The sequence below is a fragment of the Entelurus aequoreus genome, linkage group LG05 (assembly GCF_033978785.1).
Source record: "Entelurus aequoreus isolate RoL-2023_Sb linkage group LG05, RoL_Eaeq_v1.1, whole genome shotgun sequence".
Lineage (NCBI taxonomy): Eukaryota > Metazoa > Chordata > Actinopteri > Syngnathiformes > Syngnathidae > Entelurus > Entelurus aequoreus.
In genome coordinates, this window is record NC_084735.1 from 86,266,438 (window position 1) to 86,286,843 (window position 20,406).

At 41.9% G+C, this 20,406-nt stretch overlaps 2 protein-coding genes across 2 annotated transcripts; both read left to right on the top strand.

The window, feature by feature from the left end:
* Positions 1-2,751: 2,751 nt before the first annotated feature.
* LOC133649984 (odorant receptor 131-2-like) lies at positions 2,752-12,166 on the top strand. The gene is made up of 2 exons (XM_062046700.1): positions 2,752-3,516; positions 12,071-12,166. Exons 1-2 carry the CDS (start codon positions 2,752-2,754, stop codon positions 12,164-12,166), a joined length of 861 nt encoding a protein of 286 aa, XP_061902684.1.
* Positions 12,167-12,238: 72 nt separating this feature from the next.
* Positions 12,239-20,379, top strand: LOC133649985 (odorant receptor 131-2-like). Its single transcript, XM_062046701.1, has 2 exons — positions 12,239-12,997; positions 20,272-20,379. The coding sequence occupies exons 1-2, from the start codon at positions 12,239-12,241 to the stop codon at positions 20,377-20,379; spliced, it is 867 nt and encodes a 288-aa protein (XP_061902685.1).
* The last annotated feature ends 27 nt before the right edge of the window (positions 20,380-20,406 follow it).

The window sequence follows — 20,406 nt, forward strand, 5'->3', positions numbered from 1 at the left end:
ATATAGCTACAAATGAGGCATAATGATGCAATATGTACATATAGCTAGCCTAAATAGCATGTTAGCATCGATTAGCTTGCAGTCATGCAGTGACCAAATATGTCTGATTAGCACTCCACACAAGTCAATAATATCAACAAAACTCACCTTTGTGCACTCACGCACAACGTTAAAAGTGTGGTGGACAAAATGAGACAGAAAAAGAAGTGGCATAAAACACGTCCTAGAAAGTCGGAGAAAGTTATGTAAACAAACTATACGGTGAGTTCAAGGACCGCCAAAATTAGTAGGACAAAACGGCGCTCGCCAAATACTTGAGTCAGAGAAGCGTGTTAGTGTGATTTATAACAATTAGGGAGGTTTGTGTCATGTTTGTCCTCCTACAGAAACCATACTAAAACAAAAAAATAGATTTTTTTCCCCTCATCTTTTTCCATTCTTCATACATTTTTGAAAAATCTCCAGAGAGCCACTAAGGCGGCGCTAAAGAGCCGCATGTGGCTCTAGAGCCGCGGGTTGCCAACCCCCGCACTAGAGAGTAACCGTTAATGCAAGATTACCATTGTCAAATGAGCTTTTAACTACGTGTTAGAGCATGGGCGTTATTTTTTTTTAAGTGTCATTGAAAACGGCAAAAGTTAGAGATGCTACCTCAGTAAAAGCATTTAAGTCGCACCTTAAAACTCATTTATATACCCTAGCCTTTAAAGGCCTACTGAAAGCCACTACTAGCGACCACGCAGTCTGATAGTTTATATATCAATGATGAAATCTCAACATTGCAACACATGCCAATACGGCCGGGTTAACTTATAAAGTGACATTTTAAATTTCCCGGGAAACTTCCGGCTGAAAACGTCTATGTATGATGACGTATGCGCGTGACGTCAAGGGTTGAAGCGGAAGTATCAGGACACCATTGTATCCCAATACAAACAGCTCTGTTTTCATCGCAAAATTCCACAGTATTCTGGACATCTGTGTTGGTGAATCTTTTGCAATTTCTTCAATTAACAATAGAGACTGCAAAGAAGAAAGCTGTAGGTGGGATCGGTGTATTAGCGGCTGGCTGCAGCAACACAACCAGTAGGACTTTGAGTTGGATAGCAGACGCGCTACCGTGAGTACAGCTTTGGCTTCCAACCATTTGATCGCTTGCCCGTACGTGCGTGGCGCTATGTGCATGTCACATACGTAACTTTGGGGAAATATATGTTTCGGCCGGGGTGTCGACGAAAGCTACAACGTCAGCCGCCGCGCCGCTGTCCTCTCCTTGACTTTCTCCGTCTCCTGGCCGCCGACCGCATCGATGATCGGGTGAAGTCCTTCGTCGCGCCGTCGATCGCTGGAACGCAGGTGGGCACGGGTCGTGATGAGCAGATGAGAGCTGGCGTAGGTGGAGAGCTAATGTTTTTAGCATAGCTCTGTCGAGGTCCCGTAGCTAAGTTAGCTTCAATGGCGTCGTTAGCAACAGCATTGCTAGGCTTCGCCAGGCGGTACAGCATTAACCGTGTGGTTAAAGGTCCAGAGTTTGGTAGTATTGTTGATCTTCTGTCTATCCTTCCAGTCAGGGGCTTATTTATTTTGTTTCTATCTGCATTTAAGCACGATGCTATCACGTTAGCTCCGTAGCTAAAGTGCTTCGCCGATGTATTGTCGTGGAGATAAAAGTCACTGTGAATGTCCATTTCGCATTCTCGACTCTCATTTTCAAGAGGATATAGTATCCGAGGTGGTTTAAAATACAAATCCATGATCCACAATAGAAAAAGGAGAGAGTGTGGAATCCAATGAGCCAGCTAGTACCTAAGTTACGGTCAGAGCGAAAAAAGATACGTCCTGCACTGCACTCTAATCCTTCACTCTCACGTTCCTCATCCACGAATCTTTCATCCTGGCTCAAATTAATGGGATAATCATCGCTCCCTCGGTCCGAATCGCTCTCGCTGCTGGTGTAAACAATGTGCAAATGTGAGGAGCCCTTCAACCTGTGACGTCACGCTACTTCCGGTACAGGCAAGGCTTTTTTATCAGCGACCAAAACTTTATCGTCGATGTTCTCTTCTAAATCCTTTCAGGAAAAATATGGCAATATCGCGAAATGATCAAGTATGACACATAGAATGGATCTGCTATCCCCGTTTAAATAAGAACATTTCATTTCAGTAGGCCTTTAAATAGACACTTTTCCAGACAAGTTGACATGCCGCTTCTCTGCTCTGCCCAATCTCTTGCCTGGAGAGGATACCGAGGACCTCACTAAACTATCCCATCTCTACTGTGTTGGTTTGTTTATAAGAGTGGTTTAGCCTTTTTTATGTGGAAAAGGCCGTAAACGAGATGTTTGTTGTGATCACTTCAATTAAAAACTGTATTCCTTTTTTAAGTTTATTTATTGAATTTGGATCACTCACCTTGTAGCGAGCACCAAATCTAAATCCATACTGTCAATATGTTTATTTTTCTTAAACAAAGTTAAACAATGTGGTATATTTGATTGATTGTCGACTATGGACAACATTCAGATTCGACTATAAAAATCCTGAGTCGAATTTAATAATGTTGTCACTTGCGGTCGTCCAGTCTGATGATGACAAGGGAGGACTGTTTGGGGGCGTGGTCACAGGGTGCGCTGATGTGGGTCACATGACAGAGTTTGGACGTATCAGCATGGAGCAAATAAACGTATAAAGAGAGCGTGCAGTCGACTGCTGCTCTTTGAGGGCTTCATGTTGTCTTTGTGTGACTTCCATGTTGAGACAAGCGTTGTCGCAGTCTAACGTGACCCGGTTGGGTCTGGCGGAGCGGGTGTTCACATCCAGCATTACCTCAGGGGCCTGCTTGGTGTTCCTCTTCATCAACGCGGTGATGATGCTCACCTTAAAAAGGAAACGCGTGTTTCGGGAGACGTCTCGCTACATCCTGCTGTTCCACCTCCTCCTGGCGGACACGCTGCTGATGGCGTCCAGCCAGGTGTTGTACCTGTGTTACACGTATCGGATCCTCCTCACGTATCCTCAGTGCGGCGTCCTCGTCATGCTTACTATCATGACCAATGACATCTCTCCTATGGTGCTGGTGGTGATGTCTCTGGAGAGATATGTGGCAGTGTGCCACCCTCTCAGACATGCTGCCATCATCACCGTCAGGAACACGGGGGCGGCCGTGCTCTCTGTTTGGATCCTTTCTTTGCTTCAGGTTGTCACTCTGGTGCTCGTATTGTTACGCTTTCCCTTTGACCAGCTGGAGACTCTGAAGATGCCCGAGCCGTGCAGCAGCAGCAGGATATTTCTCCTGCCAGTGTTGTATGACTGCAGAACATCTTTCACCGCTCTTCTGTTCACCTCGGCGTGCTTGCTCACTGTTTGCAGCTACATCGGTGTAGTGGTGGCGGCCAGGTCAGCATCAAGGAGTCAAAGAGACAAGGAGTCGGCCCGTAAAGCTCAGAAGACGCTGCTGCTGCACCTGTTGCAGCTGGGCCTGATACTGTTGTCATGTAACTACTCCGCTGTTTTGGTTTTTTTTTACTCAATTTTCCCCAGATTGATCTTTATACGAATAGAAATCGTTCTGTTTGTGTGTTTGTTGTTCTTGCCTCGATGTATGGCGTCCCTCATCTACGGGCTGAGAGATCGGTCGATCAGAGTCGTCCTCACAGCCAGTCTCTGCTGTGTCAGGATTGAGACAACTTTTTAGAAGCAATGGTAATCAATGTTTTTAAAAAGTTAAGTGAACAATAAAATCCAATTTTAGCTCAATACATATCAGTTTGGCCTTTTATTTGATTTAATAAATAAGATTTTTTTACTCTGATGTCACATTGGGGCCACATGTATGTCAGTTGTGTGGTAGAAGATTGGACGATTTGATTCTCAGGGATCTGATTCCACTATCAACCTGGCAGTCGTATCGTCGAACATTAAACACTCCAACCTACATGTGGGGGAGGGAAGCGAGTTGAGTACCCGCTGATGTCCCCCGTACACAGGCCCGGCCCTAACCAATCTGGCGCCCTAGGCAAGATTTTAGGTGGCGCCCCCCCCACATCGGCAGTGAAGTGTATATACTCACAAGAAACCGAATAGCTTTGTCTTTGACCTTTTTTTTTTACTTAAAGAAAGCAAATTAACAATCAGAATAGTTAACAAGATAAAAAAAAAAAAAGAACAAATAAATGAATACAAAAAATAAAAAATGAATATATAAAATACAATATTTTTTACATACATAAACACAAAATAAAACGTGTCAACAAGTTGCATAAAATACATTAAAAATACAATATAAATAAGGCACTGCACAAAACAAGATATCAAACCAGTATGACTTTAACAACTATATTACAAAAAAAGGGGATCCAACAGAGTTCTCTATTTGTGCTTTTTAATATTGCATTAACTAGAATGACTTACAAATTACTGTACACCAGGGAGTACTGTAATTACCTAACGTTACATGATTAATTTCCATAACAATTTAGCCCCCTCCACAATATTAACCCGACGTTAAAACAGAACTAGCTATTTATTGATTAGCAATTGCCGAATCATGTAACATTAGCTTAATGCTAAGGGTTACTATCACATTCTGTAACAGACAAATAATTTCATGTAGGCTAACATTACCTACCTGCTACCTCTGTCTTTTTCTCGTTTATCCTCCTCTTATTTTCTCTTTTTTCTTCCCTGGGCAACTGACAGTTTTGGCCGTTTTGACATCTTGTGTTTATTTTTTGATGTGGTGACGTCCAAAACAAAAAGAGTCATGATACGGGAAGGGAGGAGGGGGGGGGGGGGGGGGGGCGCACCGTGCGGGGGGAAGAGGGGGCGTAATGTTGTAACAAATAATATTTCTATTAAATAGGCTTTACTTTGCATTTTAATTAACGTGGGATTATTTTTTGTATTTAAAAATATTAGTACCAACTTTTTTTTTTTCTTTTTTTTTTTTCTCCAACATTTGTGGCACTGGCGTGGCGCCCCCTGATGGACGGCTTCCTTAGCATTTGCCTATACGGCCTATGCCACGGGCCGGCCCTGCCCGTACAGCAGGTGTAGATCGATTGCTCATCTTGTCTTCGAAAATGAGTGAAATACCCATTTATTGTCACAACGAGTGAAGACATTAATCACCTTCAGTGTTTACTAGCATCAATTTGGTTGACTTATTGGTTTAAATCTGTTTTAGTGAGCACTTCACCTTCAGGTAAAGAAGCTTTAATCATCCTTCCTAGCCAAGATTTAGTATTTTAGTGCTTGAAGTGGACTGGACTGTTTGGTGGACATGTAAAGTTTTGAACGTACGTCATTGGCGTTGTTAGGCCTATTTTAGGGGGGCTCAAGCCCCCCTAAAATGTTCTTAAGCCCACCTAAATAATTTGGTGTTACAAAAAATTTTTAAAAAAAATCTATTTTTTTTATTTTTTACAAATGCATGCCGACATATTCATTATAAAGTGGGCCGAATATGAGTTTAAATAAATAATCATATAACCTGTCATTATTCACTCAGTTTCCCCTCACTTCATAGTGTAAGGTAGAGAGCCCCTTTAGGGCTAGTTCATATAGAAAATGCCCACATTACTCAAAATCCAGTCCGCATTTTCTCTGCGACCTTGCTTGCGGTCTGGCAGGTGTACGAAGCACATTAGCACACAGCACTGCAGAACAAGAACCATGTGTCTGCAATTGTAAATCATTTAGTTTTTAAGTTTTGTGTTTCTTGTAGAATCTATATAAAGTAATATACATTTGCCTATTGTTAAAATAATGAAAACAACATCATTAAATATATTTGTTTTATTGTATTGTTACATTAATAGCTGTTGTATTATTATAGGATGGCTTGTTAAACATTTCATAGGATTTTCAGAGGGTGGAAAAACCAAGATATTTAATATAAAATGCAAAATGAATAAATACATAAAAAGAAAAAGAAAAAAAATGGTTAAAAGCCATCGTCCCGGGGAGCATTTAATTTCGTCCCGTGCATTTTTTTACCGTCCCCGGGACGACGGGACTACTTTAATCTCAAGCCCTGGAAGTTACATTTTATTGTTTGCATTATTTGTTTTAGCATTGCACTTTGAAGACGGTCCCTCAGCTCTTTGACAGCTTTGGCTCTTTTTCAGATCAGCAGACTAAGTCTTTCTTTTTTACAGTATATATAAATGTTTCTCATTTCTATTCAAACTTCCATATATATTTAATTTCCTTAACGGCTTGCCATAATATATATATAAATATATTATATACAAGCCAAATTATCCCGATCCAGATATTACTTTAATTCAAGTAATTAAGTAATATTTCCAGGGCTTGAATTTACAACCATTTTAGTCACATATGTGCCCAAAATGTAATATGTGCAACTTCAAAATATTTGGGAACAAACAATTATTGTATTGTGAGCGAAAGTTGTGGCATTAGCCTCTATGTTGTGAATTAAAGGCCTACTGAAAGCCACTACTAGCGACCACGCAGTCTGATAGTTTATATATCAATGATGAAATCTTAACATTGCAACACATGCCAATACGGCCGGGTTAACTTATAAAGTGACATTTTAAATTTCCCGGGAAACTTCCGGCTGAAAACGTTTCGGTATGATGACGTTTGCGCGTGACGTCACGGGTTGAAGCAGATATTTTGGAATAGCACGGTGGCCAGCTTAAGTCGTCTGTTTTCACCACATAATTCCACAGTATTCTGGACATCTGTGTTGGTGAATCTTTTGCAATTTGTTCAATTAACAATGGAGACTGCAAAGAAGAAAGCTGTAGGTGGGATCGGTGTATTAGCGGATGGCTGCAGCAACACAACCAGGACTTTGAGTTGCATAGCAGACGCGCTACCGTGAGTACAGCTTTGGCTTCCAAACATTTGATCGCTTGCACGTGCGTGCATGTCACGTACGTAACTTTGGGGAAATATATGTTTCTTGCCGACTCTGATGGCGGCCGGGGTGTCGTCGAAAGCTACAACGCCGTCCGCCACCGCGCCGCTGTCCTCACCTGTCTGGGTTGACTTCCTCCGTCTCCGGGCCGCCGACCGCAACGATCATCGTGGTGAAGTCCTTCGTCGCGCCATTGATCGCTGGAACGCAGGTGAGCACGGGTGTTGATGAGCAGATGAGGGCTGGTGTAGGTGGAGAGCTAATGTTTTTAGCATAGCTTTGTCGAGGTCCCGTAGCTAAGTTAGCTTCAATGGCATCGTTAGCAACAGCATTGCTAGGCTTCGCCAGGCGGCACAGCATTGACCGTGTGGTTACATGTCCAGGGTTTGGTAGTATTGTTGATCTTCTGTCTATCCTTCCAGTCAGGGGCTTATTTCTTCTGTTTCTATATGCAGTTAAGCACGATGCTATCATGTTAGCTCTGTTACATTAGCTTCGCTGATGTATTGTCGTGGAGATAAAAGTCACTGTGAATGTCCATTTCGCGTTCTCGACTCTCATTTTCAAGAGGATATAGTATCCCAGGTGGTTTAAAATACAAATCCATGATCCACAATAGAAAAAGGAGAGAGTGTGGAATCCAATGAGCCCTTGTACCTAAGTTACGGTCAGAGCGAAAAAAGATACGTCCTGCACTGCACTCTAATCCTTCACTCTCACTTTCCTCATCCATGAATCTTTCATCCTGGCTCAAATTAATGGGGTAATCGTTGCTTTCTCGGTCAGAATCGCTCTCGCTGCTGGTGTAAACAATGTGCAAATGTGAGGAGCCCTTCAACATGTGACATCACGCTACTTCCGGTACAGGCAAGGCTTTTTTTTATCAGCGACCAAAAGTTGCGAACTTTTATCGTCGATGTTCTCTACTAAATCCTTTTCTCCTCAATGGTCTCCTTTAGGGGTTGTTCAATTCTGACCACACATTAACACAAAAGTTTTTTTGTTTCGTCTTATTCAACTTGTCATGGTGTTTTCCCCAGAGACCCGGCGTGAGTCAACACCCATAGGTCTCATTAATCAAGCTGGTATTTGGTTAAAAAAAAACACGTTGAATAATTGATGCCTTTAGGGGACAAAAACAGCAAGGTTGTCACATTGACAGCAGAGACAAACAAGAAAGGAGAGAAAAAACAAACACTGATGTCATCAGTACAAAGTTGATGACTGACATGGTTCTGAAACATTTGATTCAAACTTCCTTGTTATCAATAATTCCTGTTCAAATTGTTATTCACAGTCTGGTTCCCACTGCACCACTGGTTGACTTGTTGCCAAACAAAAATGGCGAGCTTCTGTGAAGGCTGCCCAACCAATACCAATTGTATTTATTTATTTTTTCTGGAAGGATATAACAGGCCTCGAATTTTAACTTTTTAAGATCAAGGCAAGTGTTGCCTTCAAGGAGGGCTCATATTTTAGGGAACCAAGGCAAGTTGGAAGGGTACCAAGAGCACATACTTGTTGTTCACAAAAAACGTTCATGAAGTTTGGTTCTTTTATGAATTTATTATGGGTCTACTGAAAATGTGAGCAAATCTGCTGGGTCAAAAGTATACATACAGCAATGTTAATATTTGCTTACATGTCCCTTGGCAAGTTTACCTGCAATCAGGCGCTTTTGTATGGTGCTTTTCTACCTTCAAGGTACTCAAAGCGCTTTGACACTATCTCCACATTCACCCATTCACACACACATTCACACACTGATGGCGGGAGCTGCCATGCAAGGCCTTAACCACGACCCATCAGGAGCAAGGGTGAAGTGTCTTGCTCAAGGACACAACGGACGCGACAAAGTTGGTAGAAGGTGGGGATTGAACCAGTAACCCTCAGGTTGCTGGCACGTCCACTCTCCCAACCCCGCCACGCCGTCACCCAATACTCTGGCAATAACATGGTTTGCAGACAAATATGTGTATTTTTAGAATCAAAACAGAATTATGTAATTATCAAGACTTTGTAATTATCAACATTTTTTGCCTTATTGCTAGTTATTGGTTATCGATAAGGGTTCAGCTTTTCTCTTTATTCCTTTTGCTCCATTTTTGTGCTGCGTGCCCGTGACCACGCACGCTCTCGGCAACGCTACGCCGCAGACACCAGGAAATAGAGGTAGCTTTAACTCTGCCTATATGGACAAAAAACGCAGTTCCATATAGGCAGATTTAAAGCGACCTCTGCCTATATAATAAAAGCAATATTTCAAAATTTTGACAAAGTACATTTGGGTGTTTTGCGTCATGAGCGTTGCGATTCCATGGTTTTGGAGTTGTTATTACAGTTGCAGCCCCTGCTGTTGCCGTGATTGTCAATAGAGGGCGAAGACAGCGGGTGATCGTTCGAAGACAAAATCCTTGCGTATGGCAGTGGGCACGAATAAGGTATTTTTGCGAGAGAATTGTGAACAAGGAATTCACAGACAAATTGTTGATTCAAGGGCCCCCTTGACATTGTTCGAGCATGTGGGTCTCTCTGAGCCTCCGAGTCGACCTCTATTGCCGAGAAGAGAAACCTGCGTATCGAAACGTCTGAAAAACCACCTCATGAGAGCGTAAAAATGTTTTAGGCAAGGCAAGGCAAGGCAACTTTATTTGTAGAGCACTTTTCATATACAAGGCAGACTCAAAGTGCTTCACAGACAACAAAGTGAAATGAAAGAAAATAAAAGCAAAATTAAAATGCAGACAATAAAAATAAAAACAGTGCAGACGTTAAAAGTTAAAAGATTAAAAGATTTAGCTGAAAGCTAAGGTGAACATAAAAGTCTTCAGTCTAGTTTTAAAAGTAGTCAGAGTTGGGGAAAGTCTGACATCTTCAGGAAGTTTATTCCAGCTATGTGTTGCATAGTGACTGAATGATGCTCTCCCTTGATTTGAGTTTACTCTTGGAACCGCTAACAGATTGGTCTCAGAAGATCTTAGTGATCTAGAGCAGTGGTCCCCAACCAGCGGGCCGCGGCCCGGTACCGGTCCGCGAACCGATTGGTACCGGGCCGCGCAAGAAATTTAATTAAAAAAAATAAAAATAAAAAAGCTACAAAAAGGTTGGGGACCACTGATCTAGAGGGCTTATATAGTGGGAGCATATCAGTAATATACTTGGGCCCTAGACCATGTAGTGATTTATATGTGAGCAGGAGGATTTTGAAATCAATTCTCTGATGTACAGGGAGCCAATGTAAGGATTTAAGAATTGGTGTAATGTGCTCACATTTTTTGGTCTTTGTTAGAACTCTAGCAGCAGCGTTCTGAACAAGCTGTAGCTGCCTGACAGTTTTTTTTGGGAAGACCTGCAAGGAGACCATTACAATAGTCTAGCCTACTAGTAATAAAGGCATGTACAAGTTTTTCAAAGTCTTGAGCTGACATGAGCCCTCTAAGTCTTTTTACATTTTTGAGGTGATAGTAGGCCGATTTTGTTACTGATTTGATGTGACTGTCGAAATGTAAATCAGAATCTAAAATAACCCCAAGATTTCTGGCTTTATTTGAGGTTTTCAGGGACAGTGATTGAAGGTGTTGGACGACTTTAAACCTTTCTTTTTTAGCACCAAAAAGAATGATCTCAGTTTTATCTTCATTTAGTTGTAGGAAATTTTGGCACATCCAGTGTTTGACTTGCTCAATGCACTGGCACAGAAGATCTATGGGGCGATAGTCATTTGGTGATAGCGCTACATAGATTTGGGTGTCATCGGCATAGCAATGATGGTCAATGTTATTATTTTGCATGATTTGTCCGAGTGGGAGCATATAGATGTTAAATAAAGTCGGCCCCAAGATTGAACCTTGGGGGACTCCACACGTTACGTTGGTTGGTTCTGATACAAAGTCACCAATGGAAACAAAATAGTTCCTATCTTGTAGATATGACTTGAACCAGCTTAAAACTGTGCCTGAGATCCCCACCCAGTTTTCCAACCTGTCCAAGCGATATTTCAGAGGTTTTTCAAAATATGTGTGTTTCCATTACCAGTTTCTTATTGCGATATTTAGGTTTTGCGCATGTCTAGGGGTGCTGCATAAGCAGCTACTGATGGGTAGCAAATATCGACAGAACACCGGCAAAAGTTAGAGATGCTACCTCAGTAAAGTCCCACCTTAAAACTCATTTATATACCCTAGGCCGGGGGTCAGAAATGTGGACCCTGTATCGATCCGTTGTGGTGAAGAAGGAGCTGTGCCGGAAGGCAAAGCTCTCAATTTACCGGTCGATCTACAATCCCATCCTCACCTATGGTCATGAGCTTTGGGTTATGACCGAAAGGACAAGATCACGGGTACAAGCGGCCGAAATGAGTTTCATCCGCAAGGTGGCGGGTCTCTCCTTTAGAGATAGGGTGAGAAGCTCTGTCATCCGGGGGGAGCTCAAAGTAAAGCCACTGCTCCTCCACATTGAGAGTGGCCAGATGAGGTGGTTCGGGCATCTGGTCAGGATCCCACCCGAACGCCTCCCTAGGGAGGTGTTTTGGGCACGTCCAACCGGTAGGAGGCCACGGGGAAGACCCAGAACACGTTGGGAACGCCTCGGGATCCCCCGGGAGGAGCTGGACGAAGTGGCTGGGGAGAGGGAAGTCTGGGCTTCTCTGCTTAGGCTGCTGCCCTCGCAACCCGACCTCGGATAAGCGGAAGAAAATGGATAGATGGATGGGCTTTAAATAGACACCTTTTAAGACTAGTCGACCTGCCGCTTCTCTGTTCTGTCCCCCATTCTCTTGCCTGGAGAGGATACCAGGTGGCCACGGTTAAGTTTGATGTCTTCCACAGAGCCGAGGACCTCACTAAACTATCCCATCTCTACTGTGTTGGTTTGTTTTTTAGAGTGGTTTAGCCTTTTTTATGTGGAAAAAGCCGTAAATCTGATATTTGTTGTGTTCACTTCAATTGAAAACGGAATTCCTTTTGTAAGTTTATTTAATGAATTTGGACGACTCACCTTGTGGCGAGCGCCAAATCTAAATCCATACTGTCCTAGATTTCATCACAATCTGTTTATATTTCTTAAACAAAGCAAAACAATGTCGTATATTTGATTGATCGTCGACTGGACAAAATTCAGATTTGTCTATAAAAATCCTGAGTCGAATTTAATAATGTTGTCACTTGCGGTCGTCCAGTCTGATGATGACAAGGGAGGACTGTTTGGGGGCGTGGTCACAGGGTGCGCTGATGTGGGTCACATGACAGAGTTTGGACGTATCAGCATGGAGTAAATAAACGTATAAAGAGAGCGTGCAGTCGACTGCTGCTCTTTGAGGGCTTCATGTTGTCTTTGTGTGACTTCCATGTTGAGACAAGCGTTGTCGCAGTCTAACGTGACGCAGGTGGGTCTGGTGGAGCGGATGTTCTCATCCAGCATTACCTCAGTGGCCTGCTTGGTGTTCGTCTTCATCAACGCGGTGATGATGCTCACCTTAAAAAGGAAACGGGTGTTTCGGGAGACGTCTCGCTACATCCTGCTGTTCCACCTCTTTTTGACGGACACGCTGCTGATGGCATCCAGCCAGGTGTTGTACCTGTTGTACGCGTTTCGGATCCTCCTCACGTATCCTCAGTGCGGCGTCCTCGTCATGCTGACTATCATGACCAATGACATCTCTCCTATGGTGCTGGTGGTGATGTCTCTGGAGAGATATGTGGCTGTGTGCCACCCTCTCAGACATGCTGCCATCATCACCGTCAGGAACACGGGGGCGGCCGTGCTCTCTGTTTGGATCCTTTCTTTGCTTCAGGTTGTCACTCTGGTGCTTGTACTGTTACGCTTTCCCTTTGACCAGCTGGAGACTCTGAAGATGCCCGAGCAGTGCAGCAGCGACAATATATTTCTCTTGCCCGTGTTGTATCACTGCAGAACAGCTTTCACCGCTCTTCTGTTCACCTCGGCGTGCTTGCTCACTGTTTGCAGCTACATCAGCGTAGTGGTGGCGGCCAGGTCAGCATCAAGGAGTCAAAGAGACAAGGAGTCGGCCCGTAAAGCTCAGAAGACGCTGCTGCTGCACCTGTTGCAGCTGGGCCTGATACTGTTGTCATGTAACCACTTCGCTGTTTTGGGTTTTTTTTACTCAGTTTTCCCCAGATTGATCTTTATACGTATACAGTCCTTTCTGTATGTGTGTTTTTTCTTCTTGCCTCGATGTATGGCGTCCCTCATCTACGGGCTGAGAGATCAGTCGATCAGAGTCGTCCTCACAGCCAGTCTCTGCCGTGTCAGGATTGAGAAAACTTTTTAGAAGCAATGGTAAAAAATAAAACAATAAAATCCAATTTGATCTCAGTACATATCAGTTTGGCCTTTTACTTGATTTAATAAATACAATTTTTGGGGTCACATGTATGTCAGTTGTGTGGTTGAAGATTGGACAATTTGGTTCTCAGGGATCTGATTCCAGTATCAACCTGGCAGTCGTATTGTCGAACATTAAACACTCCAACCTACATGTGGGGGAGGGAAGCGAGTTGAGTACCCGCTGATGTCCCCCGTACAGCAGGTGTAGATCGATTGCTCACCTTGTCTTCGGAAATGAGTGAAATACCCTTGTTTGCAGGAAACAGTTTTTTTTGGAGAGAAACAGATAAAAATGACCTGCTTACGATTTTAGATGTCACTTCAACCTTCCTCAGAGTGGTCGCTACTTCCTGGTGTGACGTGTCTTCACTGTTTTGACCTCCCACATCTCTTACTCTGTAAGATCTATTTGTCTGCTTTCAAGAATAATCCTTTACTGGTAGTGTTGGGAGGATGTTTCTACATGGGCCACGCGTTGACGTCAGACACGGAGCTCTGCGCCTCTAAATCCTGCTGATAAATAACTGACACGAAAAACATGTACATGCAATTATGTTGTCCATCCATCCATCCATTTTCTTCCGCGTGTCCCTTTCGGGGTCGCGGGGGGCGCTGGAGCCTATCTCAGCTGCATTCGGGCGGAAGGCGAGGTACACCCTGGACAAGTCGCCATCTCATCACAGGGCGCAATTATGTTGCGCTAAAATAAATAAACTAAACAAATTGTTAATCAAATTTAAGTACAATTCTTGATGATCTGTTGTTGAATAAAGATTACAAACATGAGATAACGTTGCACCTTTCTTATGATCCAAAAGCAAAAAAGTATTGCTTGTTAAAGTTGTCCCATCCAATTGACCGTGTCCAAAAGAGCTGACTGTCATTGGAGCTGGCGGGAGTGTCGCAGGGTCTTTAAAAGCTCATTTTGAAGTGTCTTTTCATCAATGAGTGTAAAAAAAACAGTATGTTTACATCTAAACATACAGTAAGTCATCTAAGTGTGATTAAAGCCAGAAAGGCAGTGTTGTTTACGATACAGTGAACTTTGGAAATGACAGGGCATAACCGTGACGTCATCAGATGAGTAAAAGTCTCCGTTTGAGCAGTGTCCACCAGGCCTGGAAATTGAAGGTCAAGGCAAGTGTTGCCTTAAAGGAGGGCTCATATTATAGGGCACCAAAGCAAGTTGGAAGGGGGCAGCATTTTCTTTCGAGGCAGGGGCTCCAAAGCATGCATGCATGCATATATATATATATGTGTATATATATATATGTCTTAATTAGATTATCCAAAAAAATAGTGCTCGATACCGTGGTAGAGCGTAATATGTATGTGTGGGAAAAAATCACAAGACTATTTCATCTCTACAGGCCTGTTTCACCCCCTCATGAAACAGGCCTGTAGAGATGAAATAGTCTTGTGATTTTTTCACACACATACATATGTGTATATATATATATATATATATATATATATATATATATATATATATATATATATATATATATATATATATATATATATATATATATATATATATATATATATATATATATATATATATATACACACAATAAAGAGAGGAGTGATTCTTTGCATATCATATACTTGTATGTGTATATATATATATATATATATATATATATATATATATATATATATATATATATATATATATATATATATATATATATATATATATATATATATATATATATAAAAATATATAAACTCAATCTGCTCAAAGGAAGGTCAGTATATATATATATATATATATATATATATATATTTATATATTTATATATACATATATACGTGTGTATATATATATATACATATATATATATATATGTACATATATACGTGTATGTATGTATATATATATATATATATATATATATATATATATATATATATATATATATATATATATATATATATATATATATATACGTGTGTATATATATATATATATATGTACATATATACATGTATGTATATATATATATATATATTTATATATACGTGTATATATATATATATATGTACATATATACGTGTATGTATGTATATATATATATATATATATATATATATATATATATATATGTACATATATACGTGTATGTATGTATATATATATATATATATATATATATATATATATATATATATATATATATATATATATATATATATATATATATACACACACTACCGTTCAAAAGTTTGGGGTCACCCCAACAATTTTGTGGAATAGCCTTCATTTCTAAGAACAAGAATAGACTGTCGAGTTTCAGATGAATGTTCTCTTTTTCTGGCCATTTTGAGCGTTTAATTGACCCCACAAATGTGATGCTCCAGAAACTCAATCTGCTCAAAGGAAGGTCAGTTTTGTAGCTTCTGTAACGAGCTAAACTGTTTTCAGATGTGTGAACATGATTGCACAAGGGTTTTCTAATCATCAATTAGCCTTCTGCGCCAATGAGCAAACACATTGTACCATTAGAACACTGGAGTGATAGTTGCTGGAAATGGGCCTCTATACACCTATGTAGATATTGCACCAAAAAGCAGACATTTGCAGCTAGAATAGTCATTTACCACATTAGCAATGTATAGAGTGTATTTCTTTAAAGTTAAGACTAGTTTAAAGTTATCTTCATTGAAAAGTTCAGTGCTCTTCCTTCAAAAATATATATATATATACACATATGTATATACACATATATATATATGCTTTGGAGCCCCTGCCTCGAAATAAAATAATGACCTCCTTGGAGGCAACACTTGCCTTGATCTTAAAAAGTTAAAATTCGAGGCCTGTTATATCCTTCCAGAAAAAATAAATAAATAAAATTGGTATTGGTTGGGCAGCCTTCACAGAAGCTCACCATTTTTGTTTGGCAACAAGTCAACCAGTGGTGCAGTGGGAACCAGACTGTGAATAACAATTTGAACAGGAATTATTGATAACAAGGAAGTTTGGATCAAATGTTTCAGAACCATGTCAGTCATCAACTTTGTACTGATGACATCAGTGTTTGTTTTCTCTCCTTTCTTGTTTGTCTCTACTGTCAATGAGACAACCTTGTAAAGGCATCAATTATTCAACGTGGTTTTTTTTAACCAAATACCAGCTTGAATAATGAGACCTATGGGTGTTGACTCACGCCGGGTCTCTGGGGAAAACACCATGACAAGTTGAATAAGACGAAACAAAAAAACTTTTGTGTTAATGTGTGGTCAGAATTGAACAACCCCTAAAGGAGACCATTGAGGAGCTAACTAGCCAGACCCAATTAGTCCAAGGAAGGGGAGTAAGTACCTGACATGACCTGTACATACGTTCAAAACTTTACGTGTCCACCAAACGGTCCAGTCCACTTCAAGCACTAAAATACTAAATCTTGGCTAGGAAGGATGATTAAAGCTTCTTTACCTGAAGGTGAAGTGCTCACTAAAACAGATTTAAACCAATAAGTCAACCAAATCGATGCTAGTAAACACTGAAGGTGATGAATGTCTTCACTCGTTGTGACAATAAATGGGTTATACTTGTATGGTGCTTTTCTACCTTCAAGGTACTCAAAGCGCTTTGACACTATCTCCACATTCACCCATTCACACACACATTCACACAATGATGGCGGGAGCTGCCATGCAAGGCCTTAACCACGACCCATCAGGAGCAAGGGTGAAGTGTCTTGCTCAAGGACACAACGGACGCGATGAAGTTGGTAGAAGGTGGGGATTGAACCAGTAACCCTCAGGTTGCTGGCACGTCCACTCTCACAACCCCGCCACGCCGTCCCCCAATACTCTGGCAATAACATGGTTTGCAGACAAATATGTGTATTTTTAGAATCAAAACAGAATTATGTAATTATCAAGACTTTGTAATTATCAACATTTTTGAGTTTTGCCTTATTGCTAGTTATTGGTTATCGATAAGGGTTCAGCTTTTCTCTTTATTCCTTTTGCTCCATTTTTGTGCTGCGTGCACGTGACCACGCACGCTCTCGGCAACGCTACGCCGCAGACACCAGGAAATAGAGGTAGCTTTAACTCTGCCTATATGGACAAAAAGCGCAGTTCCATATAGGCAGATTTAAAGCGACCTCTGCCTATATAATAAAAGCAATATTTCAAAAATTTCGACAAAGTACATTTGGGTGTTTTGCATCATGAACTTTGCGATTCCATGGTTTTGGAGTTGTTATTACAGTTGCAGCCCCTGCTGTTGCCGTGATTGTCAATAGAGGGCGAAGACAGCGGGTGATCGTTCGAAGACAAAATCCTTACGTATGGCAGTGGGCACGAATAAGGGATTTTTGCGAGAGAATTGTGAACAAGGACAAATTGTTGATTCAAGGGCCCCTGGACATTGTTCGAGCATGTGGGTCTCTCTGAGCCTCCGAGTCGACCTCTATTGCCGAGAAGAGAAACCTGCGTATCGAAACGTCTGAAAAACCACCTCATGAGAGCGTAAAAATGTTTTAGCGATATTTCAGAGGTTTTTCAAAATATGTGTGTTTCCATTACCAGTTTCTTATTGCGATATTTAGGTTTTGCGCATGTCTAGGGGTGCTGCATAAGCAGCTACTGATGGGTAGCAAATATCGACAGAACACCGGCAAAAGTTAGAGATGCTACCTCAGTAAAGTCCCACCTTAAAACTCATTTATATACCCTAGGCCGGGGGTCAGAAATGTGGACCCTGTATCGATCCGTTGTGGTGAAGAAGGAGCTGTGCCGGAAGGCAAAGCTCTCAATTTACCGGTCGATCTACAATCCCATCCTCACCTATGGTCATGAGCTTTGGGTTATGACCGAAAGGACAAGATCACGGGTACAAGCGGCCGAAATGAGTTTCATCCGCCAGGTGGCGGGTCTCTCCTTTAGAGATAGGGGGGGCTCAAAGTAAAGCCGCTGCTCCTCCACATTGAGAGGGGCCAGATGAGGTGGTTTGGGCATCTGGTCAGGATCCCACCCGAACGCCTCTCTAGGGAGGTGTTTTGGGCACGTCCAACCGGTAGGAGGCCACGGGGAAGACCCAGAACACGTTGGGAAGACTATGTCTCCCGGCTGGCCTGGGAACGCCTCTGGATCCCCCGGGAGGAGCTGGACGAAGTGGCTGGGGAGAGGGAAGTCTGGGCTTCTCTGCTTAGGCTGCTGCCCTCGCAACCCGACCTCGGATAAGCGGAAGAAAATGGATAGATGGATGGGCTTTAAATAGACACCTTTTAAGACTAGTTGACCTGCCGCTTCTCTGTTCTGTCCCCCACTCTCTTGCCTGGAAAGGATACCAGGTGGCCACGGTTAAGTTTGATGTCTTCCACAGAGCCGAGGACCTCACTAAACTATCCCATTTCTACTGTGTTGGTTTGTTTATCAGAGTGGTTTAGCCTTTTTTATGTGGAAAAAGCCGTACATCTGATATTTGTTGTGTTCACTTCAATTAAAAACTGAATTCCTTTTGTAAGTTTATTTATTGAATTTGGATGACTCACCTTGTGGCGAGCGCCAAATCTAAATCCATACTGTCCTAGATTTCATCACAATCTGTTTACATTTCTTAAACAAAGCAAAACAATGTCGTATATTTGATTGATCGTCGACTGGACAAAATTCAGATTCGTCTATAAAAATCCTGAGTCGTATTTAAAGGCCTACTGAAAGCCACTACTACCGACCACGCAGTCTGATAGTTTATATATCAATGATGAAATCTTAACATTGCGACACATGGCAATACGGCCGGGTTAACTTATAAAGTGACATTTTAAATTTCCCGGCAAACTTCCGGCTGAAAACGTTTCGATATGATGACGTTTGCGCGTGACGTCAACGGTTGAAGCGGAAGTATTCGGAGCCCATTGAATCCAATACAAAAAGCTCTGTTTTCATCTCAAAATTCCACAGTATTCTGGACATCTGTGTTGGTGAATCTTTTGCAATTTGTTTAATGAACAAGGGAGACTGCAAAGAAGAAAGTTGTAGGTGGGATCGGGGTATTAGCGGCGGTCTACAGCAACACAACCAGGAGGACTTTGAGGATAGCAGACGCGCTAGCCGAACAACCTCACCTTGACTTCCTCCGTTTCCGGGCCGCCAACCGCATTGGTGATCGGGTGAAGTCCTTCGTCGTACCGTCGATCGCTGGAACGCAGGTGAGCACGGGTCGTGATGAGCAGATGAGAGCTGGCGTAGGTGCAGATCTAATGTTTTTAGCATAGCTCTGTCGAGGTTCCGTAGCTAAGTTAGCTTCAATGGCGTCGTTAGCAACAGCATTGCTAGGCTTCGCCAAGCTGGAAAGCATTAACCGTGTAGTTACATGTCCAGAGTTTGGTAGTATTGTTGATCTTCTGTCTATCCTTCCAGTCAGGGACTTATTTGTTTTGTTTCTATATGCAGCAAAGCCCGATGCTATCACGTTAGCTCCGTAGCTAAAAAGCTTCGCCGATGTATTGTCGTGGAGATAAAAGTCACTGTGAATGTCCATTTCGCGTTCTCGACTCTCATTTTCAAGAGGATATAGTATCCGAGGTGGTTTAAAATACAAATCCGTGATCCACAATAGAAAAAGGAGAGAGTGTGGAATCCAATGAGCCAGCTAGTACCTAAGTTACGGTCAGAGCGAAAAAAGATACGTTCTGCACTGCACGCTAGTCCTTCAGTTTAACGTTCCTCATCCACAAATCTTTCATCCTCGCTCAAATTAATGGGGTAATCGTCGCTTTCTCGGTCCAAATCTCTCTCGCTGCTGGTGTAAACAATAGGAAAATGTGAGCAGTCCTTCCTCCGGTGTCGTCACGCTACTTCCGGTAGGGGCAAGGCTTTTTTTTTTATCAGAGACCAAAAGTTGCGAACTTTATCGTCGTTGTTCTCTACTAAATCCTCTCAGCAAAAATATGGCAATATCGCGAAATGATCAAGTATGACACATAGAATGGATCTGCTATCCCCGTTTAAATAAAAAAAAATAATTTCAGTAGGCCTTTAATAATGTTGTCACTTGCGGTCGTCCAGTCTGATGATGACAAGGGAGGACTGTTTGGGGGCGTGGTCACAGGGTGCGCTGATGTGGGTCACATGACAGAGTTTGGACGTATCAGCATGGAGCAAATAAACGTATAAAGAGAGCGTGCAGTCGACTGCTGCTCT

Coding starts and splice junctions, on each gene's coding strand:
- LOC133649985 (XM_062046701.1), top strand. CDS start 12,239: ATGTTGAGACAAGCGTTGTCGCAGTCTAACGTGACGCAGGTGGGTCTG. Junction 12,998..20,271: donor TGTCATGTAACCACTTCGCT/GTTTTGGGTTTT, acceptor GCGGTCGTCCAG/TCTGATGATGACAAGGGAGG.
- LOC133649984 (XM_062046700.1), top strand. CDS start 2,752: ATGTTGAGACAAGCGTTGTCGCAGTCTAACGTGACCCGGTTGGGTCTG. Junction 3,517..12,070: donor GTAACTACTCCGCTGTTTTG/GTTTTTTTTTAC, acceptor GCGGTCGTCCAG/TCTGATGATGACAAGGGAGG.